The sequence below is a fragment of the Rhinopithecus bieti genome, unplaced genomic scaffold, assembly GCF_001698545.2.
Source record: "Rhinopithecus bieti isolate Rb0 unplaced genomic scaffold, ASM169854v2 scaffold_1530, whole genome shotgun sequence".
Taxonomy (NCBI): Eukaryota; Metazoa; Chordata; class Mammalia; order Primates; family Cercopithecidae; genus Rhinopithecus; species Rhinopithecus bieti.
Window position 1 is genome coordinate 2,203,405 of NW_016803808.1, and position 27,079 is coordinate 2,230,483.

General features: G+C 46.8%; 1 protein-coding gene across 1 annotated transcript; it reads left to right on the forward strand.

Moving 5' to 3' along the window:
- Window positions 1–17,227: 17,227 nt before the first annotated feature.
- RRM2 (ribonucleotide reductase regulatory subunit M2) lies at window positions 17,228–26,453 on the forward strand. The gene is given in 12 exon segments (XM_017853774.1): window positions 17,228–17,652; window positions 19,550–19,671; window positions 19,757–19,831; window positions 20,160–20,172; window positions 20,175–20,302; window positions 20,505–20,621; window positions 21,495–21,628; window positions 23,373–23,467; window positions 23,585–23,718; window positions 25,333–25,437; window positions 25,525–25,638; window positions 25,718–26,453. Coding segments are annotated over 12 exon segments (1,194 nt in total). The 5' UTR covers window positions 17,228–17,648; the 3' UTR covers window positions 25,871–26,453.
- Window positions 26,454–27,079: the final 626 nt, after the last annotated feature.

Genomic DNA, 27,079 nt, shown 5'->3' on the forward strand with positions numbered 1-27,079 from the left:
CTCGATCTCCTGACCTTGTGATCCGCCCGTCTCGGCCTCCCAAAGTGCTGGGATTACAGGCTTGAGCCACCGCGCCCGGCCTAGTGGACTTAGTTTTAAATATATTCTTAGAAACTAAGATTTTAATAATTGTGATTATACTTTTTTGGTAAAAGTTACTTTAATGGTAGTCACATAAAATCTCTCTGGGTAATAAGCAAATTATCATTCCTACACATTTTTAAAATTTGACATTTCTAGTTGGTTATCTTGGGCTTTCTCTGTCACGGAACCAGCCCATGCTTCTGTGTAGCTTTGTGGCCTTCCCAACTGTAAAGCAAATCCCCACATCTCAGCCCATTCCCTTCATGGCCCCTCAGAGCTCAAAGTCAGTGGGGACTGGGTAAAACAGGGTGTTAGTGAAAGCCAGATAGGCCATTGAAGGCACCAGGAATAAAGAGAGGAGATGGAGGGGATGTCTACCCAGGTGGGAGGTGAGTCATCCTTTCTGGATCTGAAACTACCATTCAGACACACACATCTGATATCTTTTTTTTTTTTTTTTTTTGAGACAGAGTTTCGCTCTTGTCGCCCAGGCTGGAGTGCAATGGTGTGATCCTGGCTCACTGCAGCCTTTGCCTCCTGGGTTCAAGTGATTCTTTTGCCTCAGCCTCCCGAGTAGCTGGGACTGTAGGCATGCACCACCATGCCTGACTAATTTTGTATTTTTAGTAGAGACGGGGTTTTGCCATGTTGACCAGGCTGGTCTCGAACTCCTGACCTCAGGTGACCCGCCCTCCTCAGCCTCCCAAAGTGCTGGGATTACAGGTGTGAGCCAGGGCTCCCGGCCTCATCTGACATCTTTCCAGTCCTGAGAGGTGTGTTTTTTTCATTCATAATTTGGTCACGACTGGGCGCTGTGGCTCGCACCCATAATCCCAGCACTTCGGGAGGCAGAGGCAGGCAGATCACTTAAGTCCAGGAGTTTGAGGCCAGCCTGGCCAACATGATGAAATCCCATCTCTACTAAAATACAAAAGTTAGCTGAGCATGGTGGCTCATGCCTGTAATCCCAGTTACTCTGGAGGCTGAGGCATGAGAATCGCTTGAACCCAGGAGGCAGAGGTTGCAGTGAGCCAAGACTGCACCACTGCACTCCAGCCTGGGCGACAGAGTGAGACTCTACCTCAAAACAAAAATAATAGTAATAATAATAATAATAATAATAATTTGGTCCCTGTGCCATATGGACCTTACAACTTTGGTGGACATCTCTTCCTTTTATATAAGCATGCTGTGTGTTATGGACTGAAGGTTTGTGTTCCTCCGAAATTCACAGGTTGAAATCCTAAACCCCAGTGTGTTGGCATTAGGAGGTGGGGTCCTTGGGAAGTAATTAGGTCATGAGGTAGAGCCCTCGTGACTGGGATTAGTGTCCATATAAGAAGAGACCTGAGCGCTTGCCCCTTTCTTCTCTCTGTATCATGCGAGGACACAGCAAGAAGGCTGTCTGCAAACCAGGAAACAGCCCTCGCAGGGCACTGGATCTATTGGTGCCTTGATCTTAGACTTCCCAGCTTCCAGAACTATGAGAAAGAAATGTTTATTGTTTAAGCCATCCAGTCTGTGGTATTCTGTTAGAACATCCTGAGCTAAGATGGTGTGTTTAAGAGAATGGGAATACTTAGACCTGAAAATGGAGTGTTGCATTCAGGGGTCAGCAATTTGCAGCCAGCAAGCCAAATTTGATTTCCAACTGTTGCTGTAAATAAAGTTTTATTGCAACACAGCTACACACCCATTTGTTTGCACGTTTCTCTGGCTGATTTTGCATCACTGTGGCTGAGAAATAGTCACCATCTGGCCCTTACAGAAAAAGGTTGCCAATCCCTGGTTTAGTTAATAGTTCTCTGCGTTTCGCCTATTAATTCCAGGTGATGTAGTTTATTCACAAACGCAAAGGACGTTAATATTAACCGCCTAAGATCTTTAGTTAGTTATTTCTGCCTTCATAGCTAGCTCACTGTTCTCACCTGGGGCCTCAGGGAAGTTTGCTGAGTTATGAAACCCAAAGTAAAAAGAGGAAATAAATTAGCCTCCCTCAAGCTTAAATTCCTCCTTTTGGAAGAACGAGAAACTAGATCTGAAAACCATTTTTCCTTTTCTGCTTCTTCTAACTTTCTTTATTCCAACAGATAAATGTGTTTTTGTTTTTTGTTTTTGTTTTCCAGCTGTGACTCCAGACAGGATCCAGAGAGGGGTTCATAGAGTCTTCTCTGGGTTTTATGGAGACTTACTTTGCCCTTCTGTGTTAGCCTCTTAAGGCACTGTGTTAACCTTAGGCACAGGAAGGCAGGAGAATCGCTTGAACCTGGGAGGTGGAGGTTGCAGTGATCCGAGATCGCGCCATTGCACTAAAGCCGGGGTGACAAAGACTCCATCTCAAAAAAAAAAAAAAAAAAAAAAAAGGCACAGGAAAGGGGGCAGATAAAATGTTAAAAGCATTTCCCTTCCCTTGTTCTTTTTCTTCTTCAGACTCTAATAAAAGGATAAAATCTTTTAGATTTCCAGTTTTGCAGCATCGGCACTAGAAATCAATTAAAAGCTATTTCTAGTCCACTCAAGAATACTTAACCAAAAAAAAAAAAAAAAAAAAAAAAAAAAAAGCTATCCAAATGTTTTGACTACTTAAACTGAAAGCAAACTTACACCAAAATGAAATTATCAGAAAAGAAGCTCAATCTGTTTGCACAAGTGTACACCCCACATGTTCCATTTGATTCAACTCTACAAATGTTTATAGAGCACCCACCACGTGATACATTTGGGGATATAGGCATGAATAATCCATAATCCCTACCCTTAAAATGCTCCGGGGCCAGTGGGAGAGACAGATATGTTAAATAGTTAAAGTAACTGGAGAAACATGTAATAACAGGTACAAAATACAAAGGAAGGCCCGGGCACAGTGGCTCACGCCTGGAATCCCAGCACTTTGGGAGGCCAAGGCAGGTGGATTGCTTGAGCCCAGGAGTTCAAGACCAGCTTAGGCAACTTAGTAAGATCTTATCTTTACAAAAAAAAAAAAAAAAAAAATTAGCCAGGCATGGTGGTGCATGCGTGTAGTCCCAGCTACTCAGTAGGCTGAGGTGGGAGGATCCCTTGAGCCCAGAGCATGGAGGCTGCAGTGAACCGTGATCACACCACTGCACTCCAGCCTGGGCAACAGCATGAGACCCTGTCTCAAAAAAAGAAAGAAGTAGGAGTGTTTCCAAGCAGAGGAAAAATGAGAAGGGAAGGTACTGAGGTACTGAGGACACAGGACCTTCAAGGAAGTCAGTGTGCCAGGCAAGGGCAGAACAGCAAGAGATGGTGCTACTTCCCATGTGGACTAAGTTCACTGCTCAAGTGAGGAAAAGAGCAATCTGACTTTTTCTTTCTTTTTTTTTGAAATGGAGTTTTGCTCTTGTTGCCCAGGCTGGAGTGCAATGGTACAATCTCGGCTCATCACAACCTCTGCCTCCCAGATTCAAGTGATTCTCCTGCCTCACCTCCCTAGTAGCTGGGATTACAGGCATGCGCCACCATGCCCAGCTAATTTTATAATTTTAGTAGAGATAGGGTTTCACCATGTTGGTCAGCCTGGTCTCGAGCTCCTGACCTCAGGTGATCCACCTGCCTCGGCCTCCCAGAGTGCTGGGATTACAGATGTGAGCCACCACACCTGGTCTTTTTTTTTTTTTTTTTTGAGACAGTCTTGCTGTGTTGCCCAGGCTGGAGTAAAATGTCAACCTCCACCTCCCGAGTTCAAATCATTCTCCCTACTCAGCCTCTGAGTAGCTGGGATTACAGGCACCTGCCATCATGCCTGGATAATTTTTGTATTTTTATAGAGATGAGGTTTCACCATGTTGGTCAGGCTGGTCTTGAACTCCTGACCTCAGGTGATCCACCCGCCTTGGCCTCCCAAAGTGCTGGGATTACAGGCGTGAGGCTGAGCAATCTGATTTCTAAAAAGCATCCTGCATTTTGGAGAAAGTGAAATCCAAAAGTAAAGAGAGGCTCCTCCTGCCCCCACAATGGCATTGGGCATGTGGCCTGTGTGGCACCACGTGGGTGCTGGATGAGCACACAGCAAACACACGGAGTTTTGGAGTCTGCAGTGGAAGGAACCCTGGATAATACTGGGAACAGAGCCCTGAGGAAGGTAGTGACTTCTCCAAAGCCACCCAGCACGTGCTCCAGAGCAATCCTTTGTTGAGGGCTGTGGTGTGCTGGGCACCCTATGAGGCTCTGAAGTTCCCTCAGCAGCATTATGGGGTAGGCTCTGTGAACGTCCACTTGATGGACAGGGCGTGGAGTCTTGGGCAGCCCAAGATACTCACCCACAGTCACACAGCTAATCCATGGGGGAGCCTCAGGGTCTCCCTCCAGGGACTGTGCTCTCCTGACACCTTCCTTAACCTGAGGCCAGGATCCTGGCTCCCGGCTGTGCCCTCCATCACCAGCAAGCCACTGACACTAATAGACCAGCAGACAGTTGCACAAATGGCTTCAGTGGCATCTGTAAAGCATGTGTCCCTGTCCCTGAGGGAACTCTCTCCCAGACTGGAGCCAGGTCAGCATCTTCCACTCCTAAAATGATCATGGTCCATCTTCCAGTTCATATAACCTGGCACCCACGTGCCTGCTTCTAGCGGCCAAATGCGTGAGGGGATTATTTGGATTTGTGTGGCATCTGAACCATCATCACATTAGGCTCTCCACTGCATCTCCAAGTCCAAATGAGATCTGAACACCAGCTGCCCTTAGAGCAAGCTCAGGTTGCCATGGTAACTGGGCCATCCTGCTCTTCTGGACTCCAGCAGTCCAAGTAACACCATTCGGGTCTTAGCTACAAAGCTCAGCTCGCAGCAGGCCCCTCCCTCACGTCTAGCTGCATGTTTCAGAACACTGGGTGGGGAGAGGAGAGCTTAAGTAAGGTACTTCCCTTAATTTGATCTTCCTCTGATTAGCCTGTCAGCTAGCACACATGCACTGACTGTGCACCAGCTGCATGTGAGGCCCCATGCTGAGTGTGGGGATGGGGGTGCCTTTAGCATACGGAGACAGAATCTAAAGTCTAGGGAACATCTCGTCTATAATTCTGCAAACACTTGTGGCCTTGCTAGTCTCAGGCATTGTGCTAAGCACTGTGGAGAGATGAGCTTGATATAGACCGACCCTGCCCTCAAAAAGCATGTACGCTGGGTGGGGAGATCAAAGGGTGAACAAGTGACTGCAGTCCAGCCGGATACATTGGATAGAGCTCGCACACAAAGTCATGGGGGCAAGTGTCTCTGCCTGGGGGCATCAGGGCAGACTTCCCAGCAGAGGCAGCTTTTGAACTGCTTCTTAAAAGATAAACAGAGGTTGCTGGGTGTGCTGGCTCACGCCTGTACTCCCAGCACTTTGGGAGGACAAGGTGGGTGGACACTTGAGGTCAGGAGTTGGAGACCAGCCTGGCCAACATGGTGAAACCCCATCTCTACTAAAAATACAAAAATTAGCTGGGCGTGGTGGTACACGCCTATAATCCCAGCTACTCAGGAAGCTGAGACAGGAGGATGGCTTGAATTTGGAAAGTGGAGGTTGAAGTGAGCCGAGATCATGCCACCGCACTCCAGCCTGGGCAACAGAGTGAGACTCTGTCTCAAAGAAAAAAAAAAAAAAGAGAGAGAAAAAGATAGCTAGGGGTTCACCAGGCAGAGACAATGGAGAAGGGTGGTTCAGTCATGGAGCCGAGAGAGAAGATCACCAGCAGCCCAGTAAGCCAGGAGGGATGGGAGGGGAGGTGGGTGGGTCCAGATTAGAAGAAGCTTGACTGCTGCCGAGCAGGTTGGTTTTCTTTCTGAGGGCTGCGGGGAGTTTATAGAGTGAGTTTCAGCTGCCCAACACAGGAAATGGAATGGAGAGGACAAAACGAAAGGCTCAGAGCCCAGCTGGACGGCTGGGACAGTGGTCCCAGTGAGCTGGGGTGAGGTGGGGTCTATCCTTCCAAATGGCAGCATTCTTCCACCTCGGTAGCAAACTGTGGAGCTGATACTTTGATTCTGAAGGGGCTTGCGGGGGCCAGACCCTTTCCTTCACCATTCGTGCTGTCAGCGGAGACAGGCATCTCAACAGGGTTGTTTCCTGCCTCGCTAATTTTTTCTATTTTTAGTAGAGACGGGGTTTCCCCATGTTAGCCAGGCTGGTCTTGAACTCCTGACCTCGGGTAATCCACCTGCCTCGGCCTCCCAAAGTGCTGAGATTACAGGTGTGAGCCACCACGCCTGGCCAATCCAGATCCCTTTATTTTGCTCTATTTTCTTTCCATAGCCCTTTGCCTTCTAAGGTACAATTTAATATACTTATCGATTATGTTTATTAATTATTATACTTATTCATTGCATTTACAGTGTCTGAACCTCAATAACTATTTGTTACCTTGCTGAATAGTGTGAGAGGAGATGTATGAGAGCCTCTCTCTCCTCTGGGACAAGCCTGGGCAAACAGTCCTCAGAACTGCTCCTCGTAGGTTTTTGTTCTTCTAGAGCGGGGATATTTCTGGCCACATGCACACTGTCTGTCTGGAGCAGGAGTGGGGTCTGTTCCCAAGTTCCAGCTCTATGGAGCAGCGGCACTTGGGAAATGGAGGCACTCTGGATTCGGGGGAGTCTCCTGTCTGTGTGCTGTGGATAAACTACTTCATCTCACCTCGCCTTCAAGTGCGATGAATAATAAATACCCACCTCGCCGTGTTGTTGTGAGAAGTGAAAAGTGATTATGCATGTTGAGCAATCAGTACAGGGTGTAGAAGATAACGAGGCTCAAACAGTGAGCTATAAATGCTTTTGCAAAAGACAGCTACTTAAAACTCGAAATACGTTTTCCCAGAAAGTCTGTAGAAAAAACCTGTTCCCTGGAGTTCATGAGAAAAGTTTGGTAACTGAATGGAGAATGTATCACCAGCTGAAGGCTGGTGGCAACTCAATGACCGTTTGTGAGGCCCTAGCCCTGGCTACCCTGTTCTGGTGATGGGTGGGGCTGCTTTAAGTACAGTCTTATTTTACCTTTGGCTCTGGGCATATGAATAGGATTGGAAGTCAGAGCTCAAAGGACAGAGCTGGTGCGGTCTAAACGCTATCCTTCCAGGTGGGCAAGCAGAAGCCTGGGGAGGGGGAAGCAGCTCCCCTGCATCACAGGACAGAGGACCGGTGGGAGGACTGTGGACCGGTGGGAGGGCTGTGCAGGGTAGCAGGTGAAGGCCTCCCAGCGCAGTGGCTCCCAGAGGAGCGTGGAGCTGGCCCAGGCCCCAGCAGCAAGTGAGGAGAGAGGGGCTCCACAGCTCCACAGGTCTGTCCTCCAAATTCATGCTTTTTTTTTTTTTTTTTTTTTTTTTTTTTTTTTTTTGAGACAGACTCTTGCTCTGTCACCTAGCTAGAGTGCAGTGGTGCGATCTTGGCTCACTGCAAAGTCGGCCTCCTGGGTTCAAGTGATTCTCCCTCCTCAGCCTCCTGAGTAGCTGGGAGTACAGGCACAAGCCACCACGCCCAGCTAATTTTCCTATTTTTAGTAGAGACAGGTTTCACTATGTTGGCCAGGTTGGTCTCCAACTCCTGACCTCAAGTGATCTGCCTGCCTCGGCTTCCCAAAGTGCTGGGATTACAGGTGTGAGCCACCACACCCAGCCTCATGCTCTTTTTGATGCTCAGCAGACTGTGTCAACACCTGTGTGCAATGTGGAAAAGAAATGTCTCTTCTGCAATAAAAATGTCCCATTGTCTTCTATATAATGAACAACTGCGTCCTGCTCTGCCTCTCGCCTCCAACAAGCCCACTGGCCGCCCTTCTCTCGCTCCAAACAACCCACCTGGCCCCTTCTCTCGCCTCCAAACAAGGCCCCACCTGCCTTTCTCTCGCCTCAAACAAGCCCCACCTGGCTCAGTTTCTCCCGGTTCCTACCAGCAGGGGAGCCAGAGCTTTTCACTACTTCTGCCTGGAGGAAGAGGCCCTGAGCTACCGCGAGGCTGGGACACCCCCAGTGGCCGCCAGCGGCACACATTTCCAGGCCACCCCAGAGCTTGGGCTCCTGGAACTTCCACAAGGGAGGACTGGGGGCAGCCCAGTCATCTGCCCCTCAGTGGAGGGGGTGAGAGTGACTAAGGGGCTTGACGGATGCCAAGGGGAAAAGCGCACTATTGGATTAGGGTCCTCCATGTATTTGAGGAGGGGAACGCTTGGGAGACTGATGACCCTACCCACTACCCTGCATCATCATTGGCTCTTAACAAAATTTATTATTTATGTGGTCCTGCCATGGTTAGGGCCCAGTGCTGGAGGAAATACGGAGATTAATAAGATCTTTATGTCTGGCCCCAAACACAGCATGTTGTTCCATTCCACTTGTGGAGCACCTGTTATGTGTGAGGACTGCACTCTGCCATTGTTTAAAGATAATCATCCTTAACAACTCCAAGGGCAAGACACTCCTTCGTAAATGATGGCGCATAGTGTGTGCTCAGGAAAAGGAAAAATGGACTCATTGAGGGTCTGAGTGGGAGATGGGGCTTTTGGTAGAATAAAGGACACACACACACGCACACACCCCTACACCTGCTGCTTTGGTTCAAATGTGTTTCTTCTCTCTTAATAACATCTATGGTACTGGAAAAATGGCGTGAATGGTTTCTCCTTCCTGAAAAGCTGGCAAGAATGAGGGGGGTCTTGGTGGAGGAGGCTGGGGAGGGAAAGCAGTGTTCCTTGGCCTCCTTTCCACCCTCAGCTGCAGGGGAAGATCCAGACGGTGAAGGCCAGGTGGTGGGCCTGGGAGCCCAGAAGAAGGGCCAAGGGACAGGCTACCTGATCCAATTTTATCCTAAGTCCAGTGAAGTTACACAGGTTTCTTTCCTGCAAGAATTCTCAGGACCTTCACTCTGCTAATGAGAGCTCCAGGAGGGAGATGAGGTGAGTAGGTAACACCTCCCAGAGCTCTTTGTCAAGGAGCATCTCAGGGATGAGTGTTCAGAGGGGGAGGAAGAGAGTCCCATGGCCTTCTGGGGACCTGGAACCTGCAATCAGCATGGCAGCATTCCTTGGTGCGTCAGAAAATCAGCCTTGACCAAATGCAAGGCACTCCAAAGAGTGCTTCTCCAAAAGGCTTCTGAGGCTAAATCTATTCGTGGGTCTTTTGAAACATTTTTTTTTATTAGATGGAGTCTTGCTCTGTCTCCCAGGCTAGAGTACAATGGCACGATCTCGGCTCACTGCAATCTCTGCCTCCTGGGTTCAAGCGATTCTCCTACCTCTACCTCAGCCTCCCAAGAAGCTGGGATTACAGGTGCCTGCCCCCACACCCAGTTAATTTTTGTATTTTTAGTTGAGATGGGGTTTCACCATGTTGCCCAGACTAGTCTCAAAGCCCCGACTTCAGGTGATCTGCCCTCCTCAGCCTCCCAAAGTGCTGGGATTACAGGCGTGAGCCACCATGCCTGGCCTATTCATGGGTCTCCACCCGAACTCTCTGCAGGTGAAGGAAACCCTAAGGGTGGTACCATACCCTGGGGCTAGGAACAGTGGGGTGGGGAGGGAGCAGTTACCAGACCCAGAGAAGCAGGATTGTATGAGGATAGGAGTTGAGACCTTTGATCAAGGGATGCAGACAGCCTATGGTGACCCTCACAGAGTGAGTCAGAGAGAATCGCCCACCTCATCTCCTCCCTCTGTCTCCTAGGGACACTCCCTCCCATTAGTTGAACCTGTTGGAATGGGGTTTTACCATGTTGGCCAGGCTGGTCTTGAATTCCTGAGATCAAGTGACTGCCTGCCTCGGCCTCCCACAGTGCTGGGATTACAGGACCACGCACCACCACGCCTGGCTAATTTTTGTATTTTTAGTAGAGACAGGGGTTCACCATATTGGTCGGGCTGGTCTCGAACTCCTGACCGCAGGTGATCCACCCACCTAGGCCTCCCAAAATGCTGGGATTATAGGCGTGAGCTACTGTGCCCAGCCTAGAATAAATAATTTCTAAATTCAAGACCAAATACATTTTTTTTTTTTTTTGAGACAGAGTCTTGCTCTGTCGCCCAGGCTGGAGTGCAGTGGTACCATCTCAGCTCACTACAACCTCTGCCTCCTGGGTTCCAGCAGTTCTCTTGCCCCAGCCTCCCAAGTAGCTGGGACTACAGGTGCATGCCATCACCCCCAGCTAATTTTTGTTTTTTAGGAGAGACAGGGTTTCACCATGTTGGCCAGGCTGGTCTCGAACTCCTGACCTCAGGTGATCCACCCACCTTGGCCTTCCAAAGTGCTAGGATTACAGGTGTGTGCCACCATGCCCGGGCCAAATACCAAAATTTAGACACTAGTGATGATGATAAATATAGCAATAGTAGAAGAAGGTGCAGTATAAAAATGGTTAAGAACAAGTACAGTCAATAGAGCTGGGAACCACTGACAATTAAAAACTCACATAGAAATTAGTAGGAAAGGGCTGGGCGTGGTGGCTTACACTTGTAATCCTAGCACTGTGGGAGGCCAAGGCCAGAGGATTGCTTGACCTCAGGAGTTCAAGATCAGCCTGGGCAACTCTGTCTCTATTTTAAAAAAATTAATTGAAAAAAAATTAGTAGGAAGAGAAGGGGTGACATTAACATTTAGAAATCATATGATAAAAACTTTTAGAGCCCTATTAGAGACCACCTGGACCTGAAGATCTTTGTTTAAATCTTAAAATGAAAACAATTTTGTTAGTTTTTTTTTTTCTCTTTTTTTGAGATGGAGTCTTGCTCTGTCGCCCAGGCTGGAGTGCAGTGGTGCGATCTCAGCTCACTGCAAGCTCCGCCTCCCAGGTTCAAGCAATTATCCTGCCTTGGCCTCCTGAGCAGCGGGGATTACAGGCGCCCACCACCACACTTGGCTAATTTTTGTATTTTTAGTAGAAATGGGGTTTCACCATGTTGGTCAGGCTGGTCTCGAACTCCTGACCTTGTGATCCACCCACCTTGGCCTCCCAAAGTGCTGGGATTACAGGCATGAGTCACTGTGTCTGGCCTTAAGCTTTCAAAATGAGACTTCTGTCTTTTAGCTGCTTAAATCAACCACCATTTTATCTCATAATTTTGTGTATCAGGAATTTGGATGGGACTCAGGTTGGCAATTTTTCTTCTCCATGTGATATAAGCTGAAGTCACTAGGTAGAATGCACCTGGTGAGGCCTGGCACAGCCAAATAATAGCCTTTTAATTCCAAAGAATATTTGAAAAGAGACAAACACCAGGGACAGTGACTCACGCCTGTAATCGCAGCACTTTGAGAGGCCGAGGCGGACGGATCACTTAAGGTCAGGAGTTCGAGACCAGCCTGGCCAACAGGGTGAAACCCTGTCTCTACTAAAAAACAAAAATTAGCCGGGCGTGGTAGCTGGCGCCTGTAATCCCAGCTACTCGGGAGGCTGAGGCAGGAGAACTGCTTGAGCCCAGGAGGCGGAGGTTGCAGTGAGCCAAGATCACGTCACTGTACTCCAGCCTGGGTGGCAGAGCGAGACTCTGTCTCAAAAAGACTCAAAAGAACACAAAACAGGTGGGTAAGTAGAAAACAAATACTAATATAGTAGATGTAAACCAAATATATAAGTAATTAGATTCCATGTAGATGGTGTGATGGCTGGAGGATCGCTTGAGCCCAGGAGTTCGAGGCTGCAATGAGCTACGATCGTGCCACTGCACTTGAGTCCAGGAGACAGAGTGAGATCCTGTATCTAAATAATAATAATGATAATAAGATAAAATAAAAATGAGCATAACAATTGGATAGGAAGAAATAAAACTGTCATTCTTTACAGGCACCATGACTGTGAATGAAGAAAATATAAAGGAGTCCACAGATAAACCAAATTAATTACGAATTGATCAAGGTTGTGGGATTTAAGGTTAATAACATGAAAAACAATGTCTATATGTATCAGTGCATAAATTTAGAAAATAAAAAAATTAAATGATACTATTTATCATAGAATAAGAAATAATAAATATCCAGGAAAAAAAATTTTTTTTAATCTGCAAGACCACTATATAGGAAGCTACAAAAAAATTACTGAAAAAAAGTAAGGACAACATAAATAAATGGAGGGATATATCATGGCCATGGATTAGAAGGCTCAATATCATAAAGATGTCAGTTCTCCTAAAATTGATCTAATGATTCTAACAATGTAATCTGAATGAAAAGATACTCAAAATGAAAATCAAAGCACATGGAGATGTAAAGTTTTAACATTCTAAATAAACCAGAGCTAGGTAACAAAAGGAAATCAAAACCCACATCTCAGACTATTTAAAAAATGCAAAAGTGAGAACACCATACATTAAAACCTGTGGGATTTGCTAAAGCCATACTCAAAAGAAAATGTAAGGGCAGCCGGGTGTGGTGGCTCATGCCTGTAATCCCAGCACTTTGGGAAGCTGAAGCAGGTGTATCACACTGAAGGTCAGGAGTTCGAGACCAACCTGGCCAACATAGTGGAATTCTTTCTCTACTAAAAATACAAAAATTAGCTGGGTATGGTGGTGGGTGCCTTTAATCCCAGCTACTCAGGAGGCTGAGGCAGGAGAATTGCTTGAACCCGGGAGGTGGAAGTTGCAGTGAGCCGAGATGGTGCCACTACACTCCAGCCTGGGTGACAGAGAGACTCTGTCTCAAAAAAAAAAAAAAAAAGAAAAAAAGAAAAAAGAAGTAAAGCCAACCAATGTTTGAGAGGGGATAAGGATAGAAATTAATTAGTTAGAAAGCAAGATATGAGCAAGGGCCTGGTGGTATGCATCTGTGATCACAGCTATTTGGGAGGCTGAGGTGGGAGGATCACTTGAACCCACGAGTTCGAGTCCAGCCTGGGCAACGTAGTGATACCCCAACTCAAAAAATAAATAAATAAAACAAGAAAGCAAAATACACAGATGTCCTGCACCAGGTGAATGGATAAACTATGGCACAGCCATCCAAGGAAATGCACACTACTTGGCAATAAACATGAAGAAACTGTTGATACATTCAACAACTTGGATGAATCTCAAGGGCATTATTTCTAGTTAAAAAAAAAGGCAATCTCAAAGGGTTCCACATTATATGATTCCATTTATAGAATATTCTCCAAGAAAAATTACAGTGATGGAGACCAGATTAGTGGTTGCCAGGAGTTAAGGCTAGGTGTTAACAATGAGGAGCAACACAGGGATCCTCTTTGTGGTGATGGAACAGTTCTGTATCCTTATTTGGTGATGATTATTCAAATCTACACATGTGATAAAATTTCAAAGAACCATGTACACACACACAAATACATGACTGCATGTAGAAACCAGTGAAATCCAAACAAGGTTAGCAATTTAATTACTGTTAACTTCCTGATTTTGACAATGTACTATGGTTATATAAGATATTGAGTAACCTGGATGAAGGGTACAAAGAAACTCTACCATTTTTGCAACTTCTGTGTGTCTTAAACTATCTCAAAATAAAGCTTAATACTTTTTTAAAAAAGAAAAAGACATAAATGGAATAACAGGACACTACAACTGCAACATATATAATAGAAAGAGATACTATCCAAATCATATAAAGCCCCCATAAATCAATGAGAAAGTGATAGATGACCCAATCAATAAATGGACAAAGCCCAGGCACAGTGGCTCACGCCTGTAATCTCAGCGCTTTGGGAGGCTGAGGCTAGAGGCTCACTTGAGGCCAAGAATTCAAACCAGCTTGGGACCCATAGTGAGACCCTGTTTCTGTAATTAAAAAAAAAATTAGCCGGGCGTGATAGTGTGCACCTGTAGTCCTAGCTACTTGGGAGGCTGAGGCGGGAGGACTGCTTACACCCAGGAGTTCAAGGTTGTAGTGAGCCATTATTGCACCACTGCACTCCAGACTGGGTGACAGAGCAAGACCCTGTTTCTTTCTTTCTTTCTTTTTTTTTCCACATGGAGTTTTGCTCTTGTTGCCCAGTCCAGAGTGCAATGGCGCCATATCAGCTCACTGCAACTTCCGCCTCCCGGGCTCAAGCAATTCTCCTGCCTCAGCCTCCCAAGTAGCTAGGCTTACAGGCATGCGCCACCAAGCCCAGCTAATTTTGTAACTTTTTTTTAGTAGAGACTGGGTTTCTTCGTGTTAGTCAGGCTAGTCTCAAACTCCCGACCTCAGTTGATCCGCCCGCATCGGCCTCCCAAAGTGCCGGGATTACAGGCGTAAGCCACCGTGCCCAGCCAGACTAAGAATTTTTAAATAAGCATAAGAAACATACTGAAATCTGTGGATTCTAAATTCTAAGAGTTAAAAGCACATAATTGTGGTTTTTATTTTTATTTATTTATTTTGAGATAGCATCTTGCTTTGTTGCCCAGGGTGGAATACAGTGGCCTGATCATGGCTCACTGCTGCTTCAACTTCCTGGGCTCAAGCAATACTCCTGCCTCAGCCTCCTGAATAGCTGGGACCACAGATGCGTGCCACCACAATCAGCTAATTTTTTATTTTTCATAGAGATAAGGTCTGACTATGCTGCCTAGGCTGGTGTTGAACTTCTGGGCTTAAGCCATCCTCCCACCTCAGCCTCCCAAACTGCTAGGATTGCAGGTGTGAGCCACCATGCTGGCCAGTTTTCGTTTTAAAGTGCTCATATTTGCAACATGATGGAGATTACATCTCCTGTAACTATTTAATTTATGACAAAAAGTTTAAATGTCAGTTTAATTCTTATTTATTTTAGTTTTAGAGACGGGGGTCTTGCTATGTTGCCCAGACTGGTTTCAAATGCCTAGTCTCAAGCAATTCTCCTTCCTCAGCCTCTAGAGTAGCTGGGACTATAAGGGTGTGCCACTGTGCCTGGCTAAAGGTCACTTTAAATGTGTGCAAAGTGGCACATTACTTTTTAACACCATTTTAGAGGTTATCTGAGCACAAAGAAAATCATTGATCCCAAAGGCTCTGCACTGTGCTGGCTGCCTCATCCTCACCATCTCCTGAAAATGGCCTCTTAGTGGCCGAAGCTCTCCAATTCGAATGTTCTAGACACACATGATGTGGTGACACTCACATCAACATCAGACAGTTTCATCTGGTTGTCCACCCTGCTTCCTGCTTAACCATTTCCTGCTGACCTCTGAGTGAGTGACAGATAAACTAATTACAAAGTTGAACTGGGCTGCTCCTGAGACACGCTACTGTGCGGTGCTACATTAAGAATATTGGGCCAGGCGCAAGAGTTCATGTCTGTCATCCCAGCACTTTGGGAGGCTGAGGTAGAAGGATAGCTTGACCCAGAAGTTTGAGACCAGCCTGGGCAATATAGTGAGATCTCATCTATCTATATATATATATATTTTATATATATATATTAGAATATATATATAATGTAATTGGCAGTTCATATTAAAGTTTTTGAGAGTCTGGAATTCTGGAGTTAGTCAGACCCGGGTTCAAATCCTAGCTATATTATCACCTATGACGTCTTCTTGCCAATAACTTTTAGCCCAAGTCTAATAACAACCACCCTGCACCTGCCTTTTTTTTTTTTTTTGAGACGGAATTTCATTCTTGTTGCCCAGGTTGGAGTGCAATGGTGCGATCTCAGCTCATTGAAACCTCTGCCTCCTGGGTTCAAGCGATTCTCCTGCCTCAGCCTCCCAAGTAGCGGGAATTACAGGCGCCTGCCACCACATCTGGCTAATTTTTGTATTTTTAGTAGAAATGGGGTTTCCCTATATTGGCCAGGCTGCTCTCAAACTCCTGACCTCAGGTGATCTGCCTGCCTCAGCCTCCCAAAGTGCTGGGATTACAGGCGTGAGCCTCCAAGCAGGGCCTAATAAAGCCTTTTCACCTAACTTCCAGTGTAGAGTACAGGAGTCAGGAAAACAAGTTAATTGACACCGTGAATAAACAATTAGGCAAATGTAGGATGTGGGACATTCTACAAGAAAACTGGCCTGTATTTCAAAGTCAATGTCGTGGGGAAAAGAAGTGGAAGAGCTTTATTAAGAGTCTAAAGCAACATAATAACCAAACGCAATGCATGTACTTAATTAGATCCTGCATAAAAAAGTAAATCCAAAAAACTATGAGATATTTTTGAAACAATTGGAAAAACAGGAATATGGACTGGATATTAGGTGATACTGGAGTATTGTTAGTTTTCCTAGGGATAAATGTGGTATTGTGGTGATGTTAGAGAGTGTCCTTATTTTTAGGAGCTGAAACGTTTAGGGGTAATGGGTCATGGTATCTATCACTTTCAAATGATCCATAAAAAACCATAAGCCTCACACACCCAGAGGGGGTGTCTGCCATATTTGCCATGAAGCAAATATGGCAAAATGGACACAGCTGTTGAATCTTAGGTAGTGGGCGAATGCTAGCAATCGTTCCATTATTCTGTATGTTGAAAACATTCATAATAAAAAGTTAGGGTAGAAACGTTCTGCTGTGCAGTTGTGCTGCGCGACCTTGGGCAGTCTCCTTGCCTCTCAGGTCTTCATTTCCTCACCTATGAAACGGGGTTAAAAATACCAACCCCGGTGGGGCGGTGGCTCATGCCTGTAATCTGAGCATTTTGGGAGGCCAAGGCGGGTGGAGGGCTTTAGCCTAGGGGTTCAAGACCAGCCCGGGTGACATACCGAGAAACCATCTCTACAAAAAATTAAAAAATTAGCCTGGTGTAGTGGTGCATGCCTGGAGTCCCAGCTACTTGGGAGGCTGAGGTGGGAGGATCACTTGAGCTCGGAAAGTTGAGGCTGCAGTGAACTATGATGCAGCCACCAGCCTGGGCAACAGAGCGAGACCCTGTCTCAAAACAAAAAAACAAAAAACTCAAAAAAAAAAAAAAAAACAAACAAAAAAACAGCTTCACATGATCCAGATGCCCAGAGGCTGTGGGTGCTGCAGCCGTAATTATTATGACCACCTTCGGCACGGCGTCTGGTACACAGTGAGTGCTGAGCTCCCCGGGCCGCGGTTTTTCCACCCTAATGGTGGACAGGTAAGAACAGCCTTATGGAAGCCGCACTAACCTTGGCCAGGGACCTGCAAACCTGTCCCGGCTGTTGGCGTGTGAGCCGGAGAGCGCGCAGCGGAAACGGGGCGGGGCACCTGAGGCTGGGAGTGCAGAGGGGCCTTCCGGGAAATGGGGCGGGGCCTCCCGTGCAGACCAATGGTGGAGTAGATGCAGATGTCAAAACGCGCGCTCAAGTGGCTCCCGCCAGGAATTCCGGGACTTAGGGAGGCGGAGGGAGGATCGCTTGAGGCCAGGAGTTTGAGATCAGCCTGGGCAAACAAGCGAGACCCTTGTCTGTTCACTTAAATAAAACCAAAAAAAACGAGCACCGAGGGAAAAAGGAGTAAATCCCGGCGCTAACAGCAGCCTGCCGCCTGCGGTGGGCGCCCTGCCGGGAGTGGCTGCTTTGCCCAACCCCCCAGAGGCGGAACCTGCCGCATTGCCGCGTGGCCCTGGGCGCCGCCACCTCCTCCGCAGCGGGGCAAAGATGCCGGACCTGGAGGGAGGAGGGCCTCGCCGAGATGACTCAGGTTCAGCGCGGGAGGGGAGGATGACGACTTCACCTGGCCTCTAACACGTACGCATCTTTCCGCGCCTTCTACAATGGGTATGTTCATTACGTGGCCAGGAACTAAACTGTAAGTGAAGCCACCTCTGGCTATTTCAGTTACAGTGAGTTTAACAGGAGCAAAAAAGCACGTGGCGCCGTAGGGCAACCAAAACCAGGGCTTTAGACGTTGATTATGGGAAATTGAAATCTGAGTTGAGTATGACACCAAGAAATTATAATTTTGTTAGATAATAGCTTTATCAGCCATAAAGTAATCAATAAAAATACCAATTTCCTGGAGATGGATGCTTTAGTGTGTTTGGGGGTGAAACTGGCAATGAATGGCAAGTTGCTTTAAACAAATCATGCTACACCAAAGTTTTGGTTGTGGCTTTGTGTAAGGAATGTGATGGTCACTTATCCCTGCAACACGAGAATACTTTGAATACAAGTCCGTAGTACTTTTAAGAAGTGAGAGAAACAGACCTAGGTGGGGAGGGTACCTGTCCAACCCCACCCTCTATAAAGTATCTAGAAAAGGCTTTGTAAAAAGTCCCGAGTCTCTCAATAACAGCCCTGAGTGCAGCTGTTGAAGCTTTCTCAGGTTAATGATTTCTTCTTGGATCTTAAAGTTTCTTTCTCGTCCTTTATTTTTGGCATTTTGCCGTTGCAGGGCCTGGCAAATCAGAAAGCCACATAGACAATTAAATGAAAGCTGTTGCTAAGTTCCAGTCTCTACCCCAGTGGAGTTTTCAAACTCCTCTTCAGCATATTTGATGCCCAATGAGTAGTACATTAAATCCTAGTTCTAAAATCATTCTGTGAACTTTCTCCCAGGAATTTTTGCTCAGTTTGCAATTAAAACAAGTTTTTTTCTTTTTTTAATGGGGGTGGCGTCTCACTATGTTGCCAAGGCTGGTCTCCAGCTCTTGGCCTCAAACAATCCTCCTGCCTCGGCCTCCCAAAGTGCTGGGACTACAGGCGTGAGCCACCGCGCCCACAGTTTGCAATTCTTAAAGCAAGGGTGACAGTAGGGGACAGGGGTCTGACAGGAGACAGGATTTCTGTGGAAAATTGCACCAAGGGCCTTCTTTCCGTGTCCTGGAGTTTGAAGGTTTACAAAGGACTGCACATTTTACATGAGTCATCTCAACGAATGTTCTCCTCACCACATTAACACCCCACGCAGTGACGAGTCCCATTTTACTCAGGGGGACACCGAATCTGTAAGAAGCCTGGTCGCATGTCCCAGTCACAGCAAAACGAGCCGCGGGGCTCAGCAGCCCTAACTTTTAGGCTGTAGGGTCCTCGCCGACCACCCCGCCAAAATGTCAGGGCTCAGGGCCCTTGCACCCCCACCCCAGGGACACGGATCCAAAGGGTCGCAGCAACGCCTCCCCCGACCCAGGAGCGTCTTCCAGGTCTTTGCACCAACCTCGTTGGCTAAGTTCCCTGCCCTGCGGCGGCGCGGCTGGGAGGAGGCGCTTTCGGGAGGCGCGCCCGCGGGCTCCAATCGCTGCGCCTCACGCAATCCCAAACGGTTCCCGGGCGAACAGGGGCCCGCGCGCGCCAACGCCGCCGAGACCCTCAGGGACAGCGGTCCTGGTCCTGTGGGACCTGTGGAGGCCCGGGCGGCGGCGCCCCCGACCCAGCCAGCGGACGGAGCTGGGGGGGAACCGGGAGGTCCCAGGGGCGTCCACGGGGGTGTCCCCGGGGGTCCCCGGAAGGCGCCGGCGGAGGCTCCCGCGCTGCGCTTGAAAATCGCGCGCTGTCCCGCGGCCAGCCTGGGTGGGATCAAGGTGCAACCAATGGAAGGGTCGGGGGCACGGCACAGCCAATGGGAAGGGCCTGGGCGCCAAAGCGAATGGGAAGGGCCGGCACGGGAGATTAAAAGGCTGCTGGACCGAGGGGTCGCCCGTGCTTCTCGTCCCAGCCATCCTGTTCTGGCCTGTAGCTCTCCTTCGCTGCGCCGCCACTATGCTCTCCGTCCGCATCCCGCTCGCGCCCATCACGGACCCGCAGCAGCTGCAGCTCTCGCCGCTGAAGGGGCTCAGCCTGGTCGACAAGGAGAACACGGTGAGCGCGCGGGGAGGGTGCTGCGGCCCGGAGAGGGAGGCAGGGAAGGCGAAGCCGCCCCCCACTCACACACGTCTCCCTGCAGCCGCCAGCCCTGAGCGGGACCCGCGTCCTGGCCAGCAAGACCGCGAGGAGGATCTTCCAGGAGCCCGCGGAGCCGGTGAGTGACGGCGTGGGGCAGAGGGGCCAGGGGCGGCCTTGGGCGTCTTGGCGCCAAAGCCGCATTGTCTCCTCAGCTGTTCACACTCCCGCGCCGGCTCCTTTCCCGCCTAGGCGGCCCCTCCCCAGGGCGACCTCCCGTGCCCCTCGGCCCATTTGCCGGTTTGGGCGTGCGCTCCTCTGCTGCGACCCACGGAGTGCGACGGGACAGCCACGTTTTCACATCGGGCCCCATGAAATTGCCGCCCATGGAACGGACTTGGTTCAGAAAAACGTTAGTTTCATATGGTTCGCCCCGTACTTAAATGTTTTATTTTCTCCCCCAACAGAAAACTAAAGCAGCTGCCCCGGCGTGGAGGATGAACCGCTGCTGAGAGAAAACCCCCGCCGCTTTGTCATCTTCCCCATCGAGTACCATGACATCTGGCAGATGTATAAGAAGGCGGAGGCTTCCTTCTGGACCGCCGAGGAGGTAATCGGAGGACCCCAGAAGACCCCTGCAGGGGGACCGTGATGCCTCAGACATAAATGCACTTGGAGGTTCCCGTTGGCAAGGGGGGCTAACTGTGGGGCATAGTGGTGCCAGCACACTTAACGTTTCAGAGTGCTCAGTGTGAGTCCTGCAAGCTTTGCTGTCTTCCTTTTATGCTAAAATTGTGACTTCCGAACCTCAGGTGGACCTGTCCAAGGACATTCAGCACTGGGAATCCCTGAAGCCCGAGGAGAGATACTTTATATCCCATGTTCTGGCTTTCTTTGCAGCAAGCGATGGCATAGTAAATGAAAACTTGGTGAGTTTCCCAGGTGTCTTTCATTTGACATTGACGATCTGAGGTCGAACTAGTTCGCTCTCCTCGTCTTGTACGTTTTTCCATTTTTCCATGCTGAGTGCCTCTGTGTCTGTAAGCTGGGTTTTGTATTACATGGCATTTCCTGTTTTGTAACACTTTGCAGTTCTTTTCTTATGGTATTTTCCTGACTCTAGAGAAGCTGAGACAATATTAAGTGGTAGCAATAGGAGGACTCCTTGTGGCCACCATATCTGCTCCCTCCTTTTTCTTTTTTTTTTTTTTTTTTTTTTGAGACAGTTTCACTCTGGCCCAGGCTGGAGTGCAGTGGTGCGATCTTGACTCACTGCAACCTCTGCCTCCTAGGTTCAAGCGATTCTCCTCCCTCAGCCTCATGAGTAGCTGGGATTTCAGACGTGCGCCACCTGCCGGCTAATTTCTGTATTTTTAGTAGAGACAGGGTTTCACCATGTTGGCCAGGCTGGTCTCGAACTGATGACCTCAGGTGATCTGCCCACCTTGGCCTCCCAAAGTGCTGGGATTACAGGCGTGAGCCACCACGCCCGGCTCTGCTCCCTCCTTTTTGTGGCTTTGCTGTTTTAATCATAATTTGGTTGTATCTCTTGGGAATGGATCTTTCTTGACATAAATCAAGAAATCATCGAGCACTCACAGAAATCTTATTTTATATGTATCTATTTCCTGATCTGTAAGTTGAGTGTATGATATAAAATATCACAGAACTGTGACGAATTGGATGAAATATATATAGAAATAAACCTTATAATGGTACAAAGAGTGCGATGCTACCAGTATCTTGAGCGTTGCTGCTGTTAGTTTTTTCTCAAGCTTAACTTTGATGTGTTTCGCCACTAGGTGGAGCGATTTAGCCAAGAAGTTCAGATTACAGAAGCCCGCTGTTTCTATGGCTTCCAAATTGCCATGGAAAACATACATTCTGAAATGTATAGTCTTCTTATTGACACTTACATAAAAGATCCCAAAGAAAGGTGAGTATTCAAGTGGTATGCCAAGATTTTTAGGACTCATTAATTGTTGATATTACAAATTTTTAGTTCATGTAGGGATAAAAATGACTCCAGAATGACTAAGCAGACAGTCATAGACATTCCCAGCACCCGTGGTCATGTCTGCTCTTAGCAAGGGGCCTAAATTCACTTTATTATTCACTTACAGTTGTGAAGGTACTCCACTTTTAGAGTTGGATGTCTACCAATCTAAAGCCTTCTTTTGAAAAAATTCCCAGATGTTGGGTAAGACAAACTAAAACCTATGTCTGACCATCTTTGCTCATTTGGTAAATGTGTTGAGAGGCTAGAATGTGGGGCTGCGGTGGGATGAAGGACGGGGCGGACTTGTCTCCTAAGGAAGCTGCAGTACGGTACAGGCAAATAAGACTTAGCAGGAGTTACACAAGGCAGCGGCAGCAGTGAACCCTGAGATTGATTTAGGCATGCAGCAGTTTGGCTGAATAAAGGTAGCTTAAGGTCTTGTTTTGGAGATTGGAGGTGGGGGATTAGAAATGGGCTGTTGGAGTAGTCTAGATACAAAGGTCAGCTTTAGGGACTGGAACCCTGTATGGAGTGGAAGTGGTGAAGCTGCAACCTAAAGTAGCTATTGTAGACTTTGAAGTACATGAAGAGGAAAAGTGGTAACTTGAAAGGACTGAGGAAACTCATTGTGGGTGAAGAGATTTGAACATGTTTATAGGTGGAAATTGAGAAAAGAAGGCAAAGATTAGGGATACGATTGGGGGCAAATGACCAAAAGGGGAATGGTTGGGATCAAGAAGGTCTGCTGGGGAAGCCTCAAAATCAAGGGAGAGGCAGACCCAGGTCTCAAACAGGACAGTGAGATGGAAAGAATGAAAGGCAGCTGGGTGTGGTAGTGTAAGCTGGTAGGCCCAGCTACTTGGCAGGTTGAGGGAGAAGGATGGCTTGAGCCCAGGAGTTTGGTTTTACCATGAGCTGTGATCATCTCGCTGTACTCTAGCCTGGGCGACAGAGTGAGACCCTCATCTCTTTAAAAAAAAAAAAAAAAAAAAAAATGCTGCCCAGTGTCTGTTGACCTTGGCTTCAGATTCAGAACACAAGGTCATCTGGGTAGGAACAAGGCTGGGAAATCAGTAGCCTCTCACGGTGGGCACCAGAATAAAGGGAGTTAGAGGAGGGTGGTAAGGGAGACCCAGTTAACTGTAGTACCCATGGATTTGCTTTCCCGACCTGGGATCGACTGTGTAGCACAGAGTTCTAGTAGGAAGCATTCTTAGTTTGTTGGTTTAATTATTTTATGATATAGATGGTGGCAACTGGGGCCAAATAATGCCCCCAATGATAGTCTGATAATAGCATAGCAGTTAGGATTTTATGGTTCTTCAAATTCAAATTCTATGATTCTTCAAATTGAACAATGATCTGGACTTGAAATAATTTTAAAGGCAACAAATGTCCCTGCTGTACTGGACCATGTTTTACAGTTTGTAGACCCTGAAGCTCAATATGAACTACAGAATACCCAAACTTGTATTAATGTAAATCAAATGTTGAGATTTTAAAACACTGGAGGGAAAACTGACCAGTAAAAATATAATATTTCGGTCTGAGTTCTTCCTTTAGGAAGAGGATTGGCAAATACTTGAATTTGGCCTTTGTCCCAGAACTCTTATCTAGCAGTTGGTAATCAGGGGTCTTTTACTGTAATGCTTCAATTGTTGATGCTGTATGTGCCTACTAGGGAATTTCTCTTCAATGCCATTGAAACGATGCCTTGTGTCAAGAAGAAGGCAGATTGGGCCTTGCGCTGGATTGGGGACAAAGAGGCTACCTATGGTAAGGAGACCTTTGCCCCTACTTAAACCTGAGCTTCATTTTCCAAGTAATGATATTGGATTGTTGGCCCTTGAATACCAACTCATGAGAATCATTTTGGTGTTAACTCTTAAATAGGTGAACGTGTTGTAGCCTTTGCTGCAGTGGAAGGCATCTTCTTTTCCGGTTCTTTTGCATCGATATTCTGGCTCAAGAAACGAGGACTGATGCCTGGCCTCACATTTTCCAATGAACTTATCAGCAGAGATGAGGTGAGTCTAAATCAAATAATAGGGTGACCTAAACCCCAAACACAACTCGGGCATGCTCTTGTGTTCACTGATGGGGACCTGGGGTACTAGACGGCATATATCCACATTTAATGTGTGAGTTCAACCATACACATACTTGACAAAAGAAGGAAATACTTTCATTTACTGAAACTATTTTACTTGCATTCTCAATATATCGTAATACATTAGTACATATATATTGCCCCATAGGCTTTGAATGCATAAAACTACAAGTTCTTTGTTTTTTGAGGGGATGGAATCTTGCTCTGTCACTCTAGGCTGGAGTGCAATGGCATGATCTCAGCTCACTGCAACCTCTGCCTCCCAGGTTCAAGTGATTATCCCGCCTCAGCCTCCCATGTAGCTGGGATTGTAGGCGCCCGCCACCACACCTGGCTAATTTTCGTAGTTTTGTAGAGACGGAGTTTCACCATGTTTGCCAGGCTGGGGTTGAACTGACCTCAGATGATCTGCCCGCCTCGGTCTCCCAGAGCGCTGGGGTTACAGGCATGAGCCACCATGCCCAGCCAAAACTACAAGTTATTGATGGGATTGGGATTTTAAGGGATGTTTTATTATTTTTGCCTGGTATTATATGTAATCCCCTTTTCCGTAAAAATGTTCATAGTAAAGCCAGGCGTGGTGGCTCATGCCTGCAATCCCGCCACTTTGGGCGGCTGAGGCGGGTAGATCACGAGGTCAGGAGATGGAGACCATCCTGGCTAACCCCGTCTCTACTAAAAATACAAAAAATTAGCCGGGTATGGTGGCATGTGCCTGTAGTCCCAGCTACTTGGGAGGCTGAGGTAGGAGAATTGCCTGAACCTGGGAGACGGAGGTTGCAGTGAGCCGAGATTGCACCCCTGCACTCCAGCCTGGGTGACAGAACGAGACTCTGTCCCCCCAAAAAAATGTTCATAGTAGCCATTATGTTTTTTCTGTTTGATCTAGAAATTGCCCTTCAACTTCAGTGTTAATAAGCATCTAGGTGAAATGAGTATACATTTTGGTCTAGTGTATGTCTTTGATTAAGTCACATGTGAAAAGCCAGGAGCATGAACTCCATCTTACTTGGAGCCCAGTAGGCAAATCAAACTTGGTTACCTTGTAGGAGGACCTTCCTTATTGGATTAGGAGGTAAGCTGTAAAGCTTGGTGTTGAATGCACTCACTTGCAAACTTGATTTGCTTGAAATTGCATACAAATTTCCTGAGCATCTAAAAACTAGCCTTATTACTGAGTTTTACCTTTCCTGCTGAAGTAGTGGCAAAATTAGCACTCATGGCTATAGAAAGAACACTTTGAGTGAAGCTCTGACTCCTCCTTTGCCACCACACAGCAGAGCAAGAAATAGACCTTGCCTGTCTTCATCTAGGTGGCAGCTTTGAGGCCCTTGAATGGGACTGAGCTTGCTTCCGTGACGTCAGCAGAGAAGTCCGTAGTTGAAGTCATCTTCCCTTTGAGAGTTCAAGTGCTCTCAGTATGGCTGAGCATGTTGGATAAGGAGAATGCAGAAAAGGATAAAGTAATTTCATATTCCATGTTAGTGACAGAAGTCTTCTGGCTTTAGTGATCTTGAACTTTTTTTCCTAGGGTTTACACTGTGATTTTGCTTGCCTGATGTTCAAACACCTGGTACACAAACCATCAGAGGAGAGAGTAAGAGAAATAATTATCAATGCTGTTCGGATAGAACAGGTAAGTGGGTGATGAAATGGGTCACTCAGGCTTGCTAGAAAATGCCTGTGCTTTAGTTGTATTCAGAAGCTGTATTTTGGTTCCTAGGAGTTCCTCACCGAGGCCTTGCCTGTGAAGCTCATTGGGATGAATTGCACTCTAATGAAGCAATACATTGAGTTTGTGGCAGACAGACTTATGCTGGAACTGGGTTTTAGCAAGGTAAAGTATTGTTTACATAGCCTTCTGCTTGTTTTGAAACTGGTGCTCTGTATTTATATCTTGATGTGAACCTTTTCAGGTTTTCAGAGTAGAGAACCCATTTGACTTTATGGAGAATATTTCACTGGAAGGAAAGACTAACTTCTTTGAGAAGAGAGTAGGCGAGTATCAGAGGATGGGAGTGATGTCAAGTCCAACAGAGAATTCTTTTACCTTGGATGCTGACTTCTAAATGAACTGAAGATATGCCCTTATTTTGCTGATTTTTTTTTTCCATCTCATAAAGAAAATCAGCTGAAGTGTTACCAACTAGCCCCACCGCGAATTGTCCGTAATGTTCATTAACAGCATCTTTAAAACTGTGTAGCTACCTCACAACCAGTCCTGTTTGTTTATAGTGCTGGTAGTATCACCTTTTGCCAGCAGGCCTGGCTGGCTGTGACTTACCATAGCAGTGACAATGGCAGTCTTGGCTTTAAAGTGAGGGGTGACCCTTTAGTGAGCTTGGCACAACAGGATTAAACAGTCTTTTAACTAGCACAGGCAATTGAAAGATGCAGCCCCACTGCTTCAACGCAGATTTTAATGTTTACTTAAATATAAAACTGGCACTTTACAAACAAATAAACATTGTTTGTACTCACAAGATAATAATAGCTTGATTTATTTGGTTTCTACACCAAATACAAAGCATTCTGACCACTAATGGGAGCCAATTCACAGTTCACTAAGTGACTAAAGTAAGTTAAACTTGTGTAGACTAAGCATGTAATTTCTAAGTTTTATTTTAATGGATTGAAATACTTGTTAACCAACTTTAAAGTCAGTCCCGTGTATAGCTAGATATTAGTCTGTTGGTGCCAGATAGAAGACAGGTTGTGTTTTTATCCTGTGGCTTGGGTAGTGTCCTGGGATTCTCTGCCCCATCTGAGTAGTGTTGTGGGTTAAAGGAATCTCTCAGGACAAGGAGCTTCTTAAGTTAAATCATTAGAAATTTAGGCATGATCTGGGCCTTCATATGTGTGAGAACGTTTCATTTTATTTCTCACTGTATTTTTCTTAACTTCTAGTTGATAAAAAATTCTTGAAGAGTTTTCATATGTGGGATCCAAGGTAGTACTGTAAAATTTCAAGTCATCCTTAAACAAAGTGACCCACCTAAGATCTTGCCCCTGTTAAGTGGTGAAATCAACTAGAGGTGGTTCCTACAAGTTGTTGTTTATTCTAGTTTTGTTTGTGTGTAAGTGGGTTGTGTGAGTTAATTCATTTATATTTACTATGTCTTTTATTTTGAGATGGAGTCTCGCTCTATTGCCCAGGCTGGAGTGCAGTAGCGTGATTTCAGCTCACTGCAACCTCCGCCTCCTGGGTTCAAGCAATTCTCCTGTCTCAGCCTCCTGAGTAGCTGGAACTGCAGGTATGTGCTAATTTTGTGTTTTAG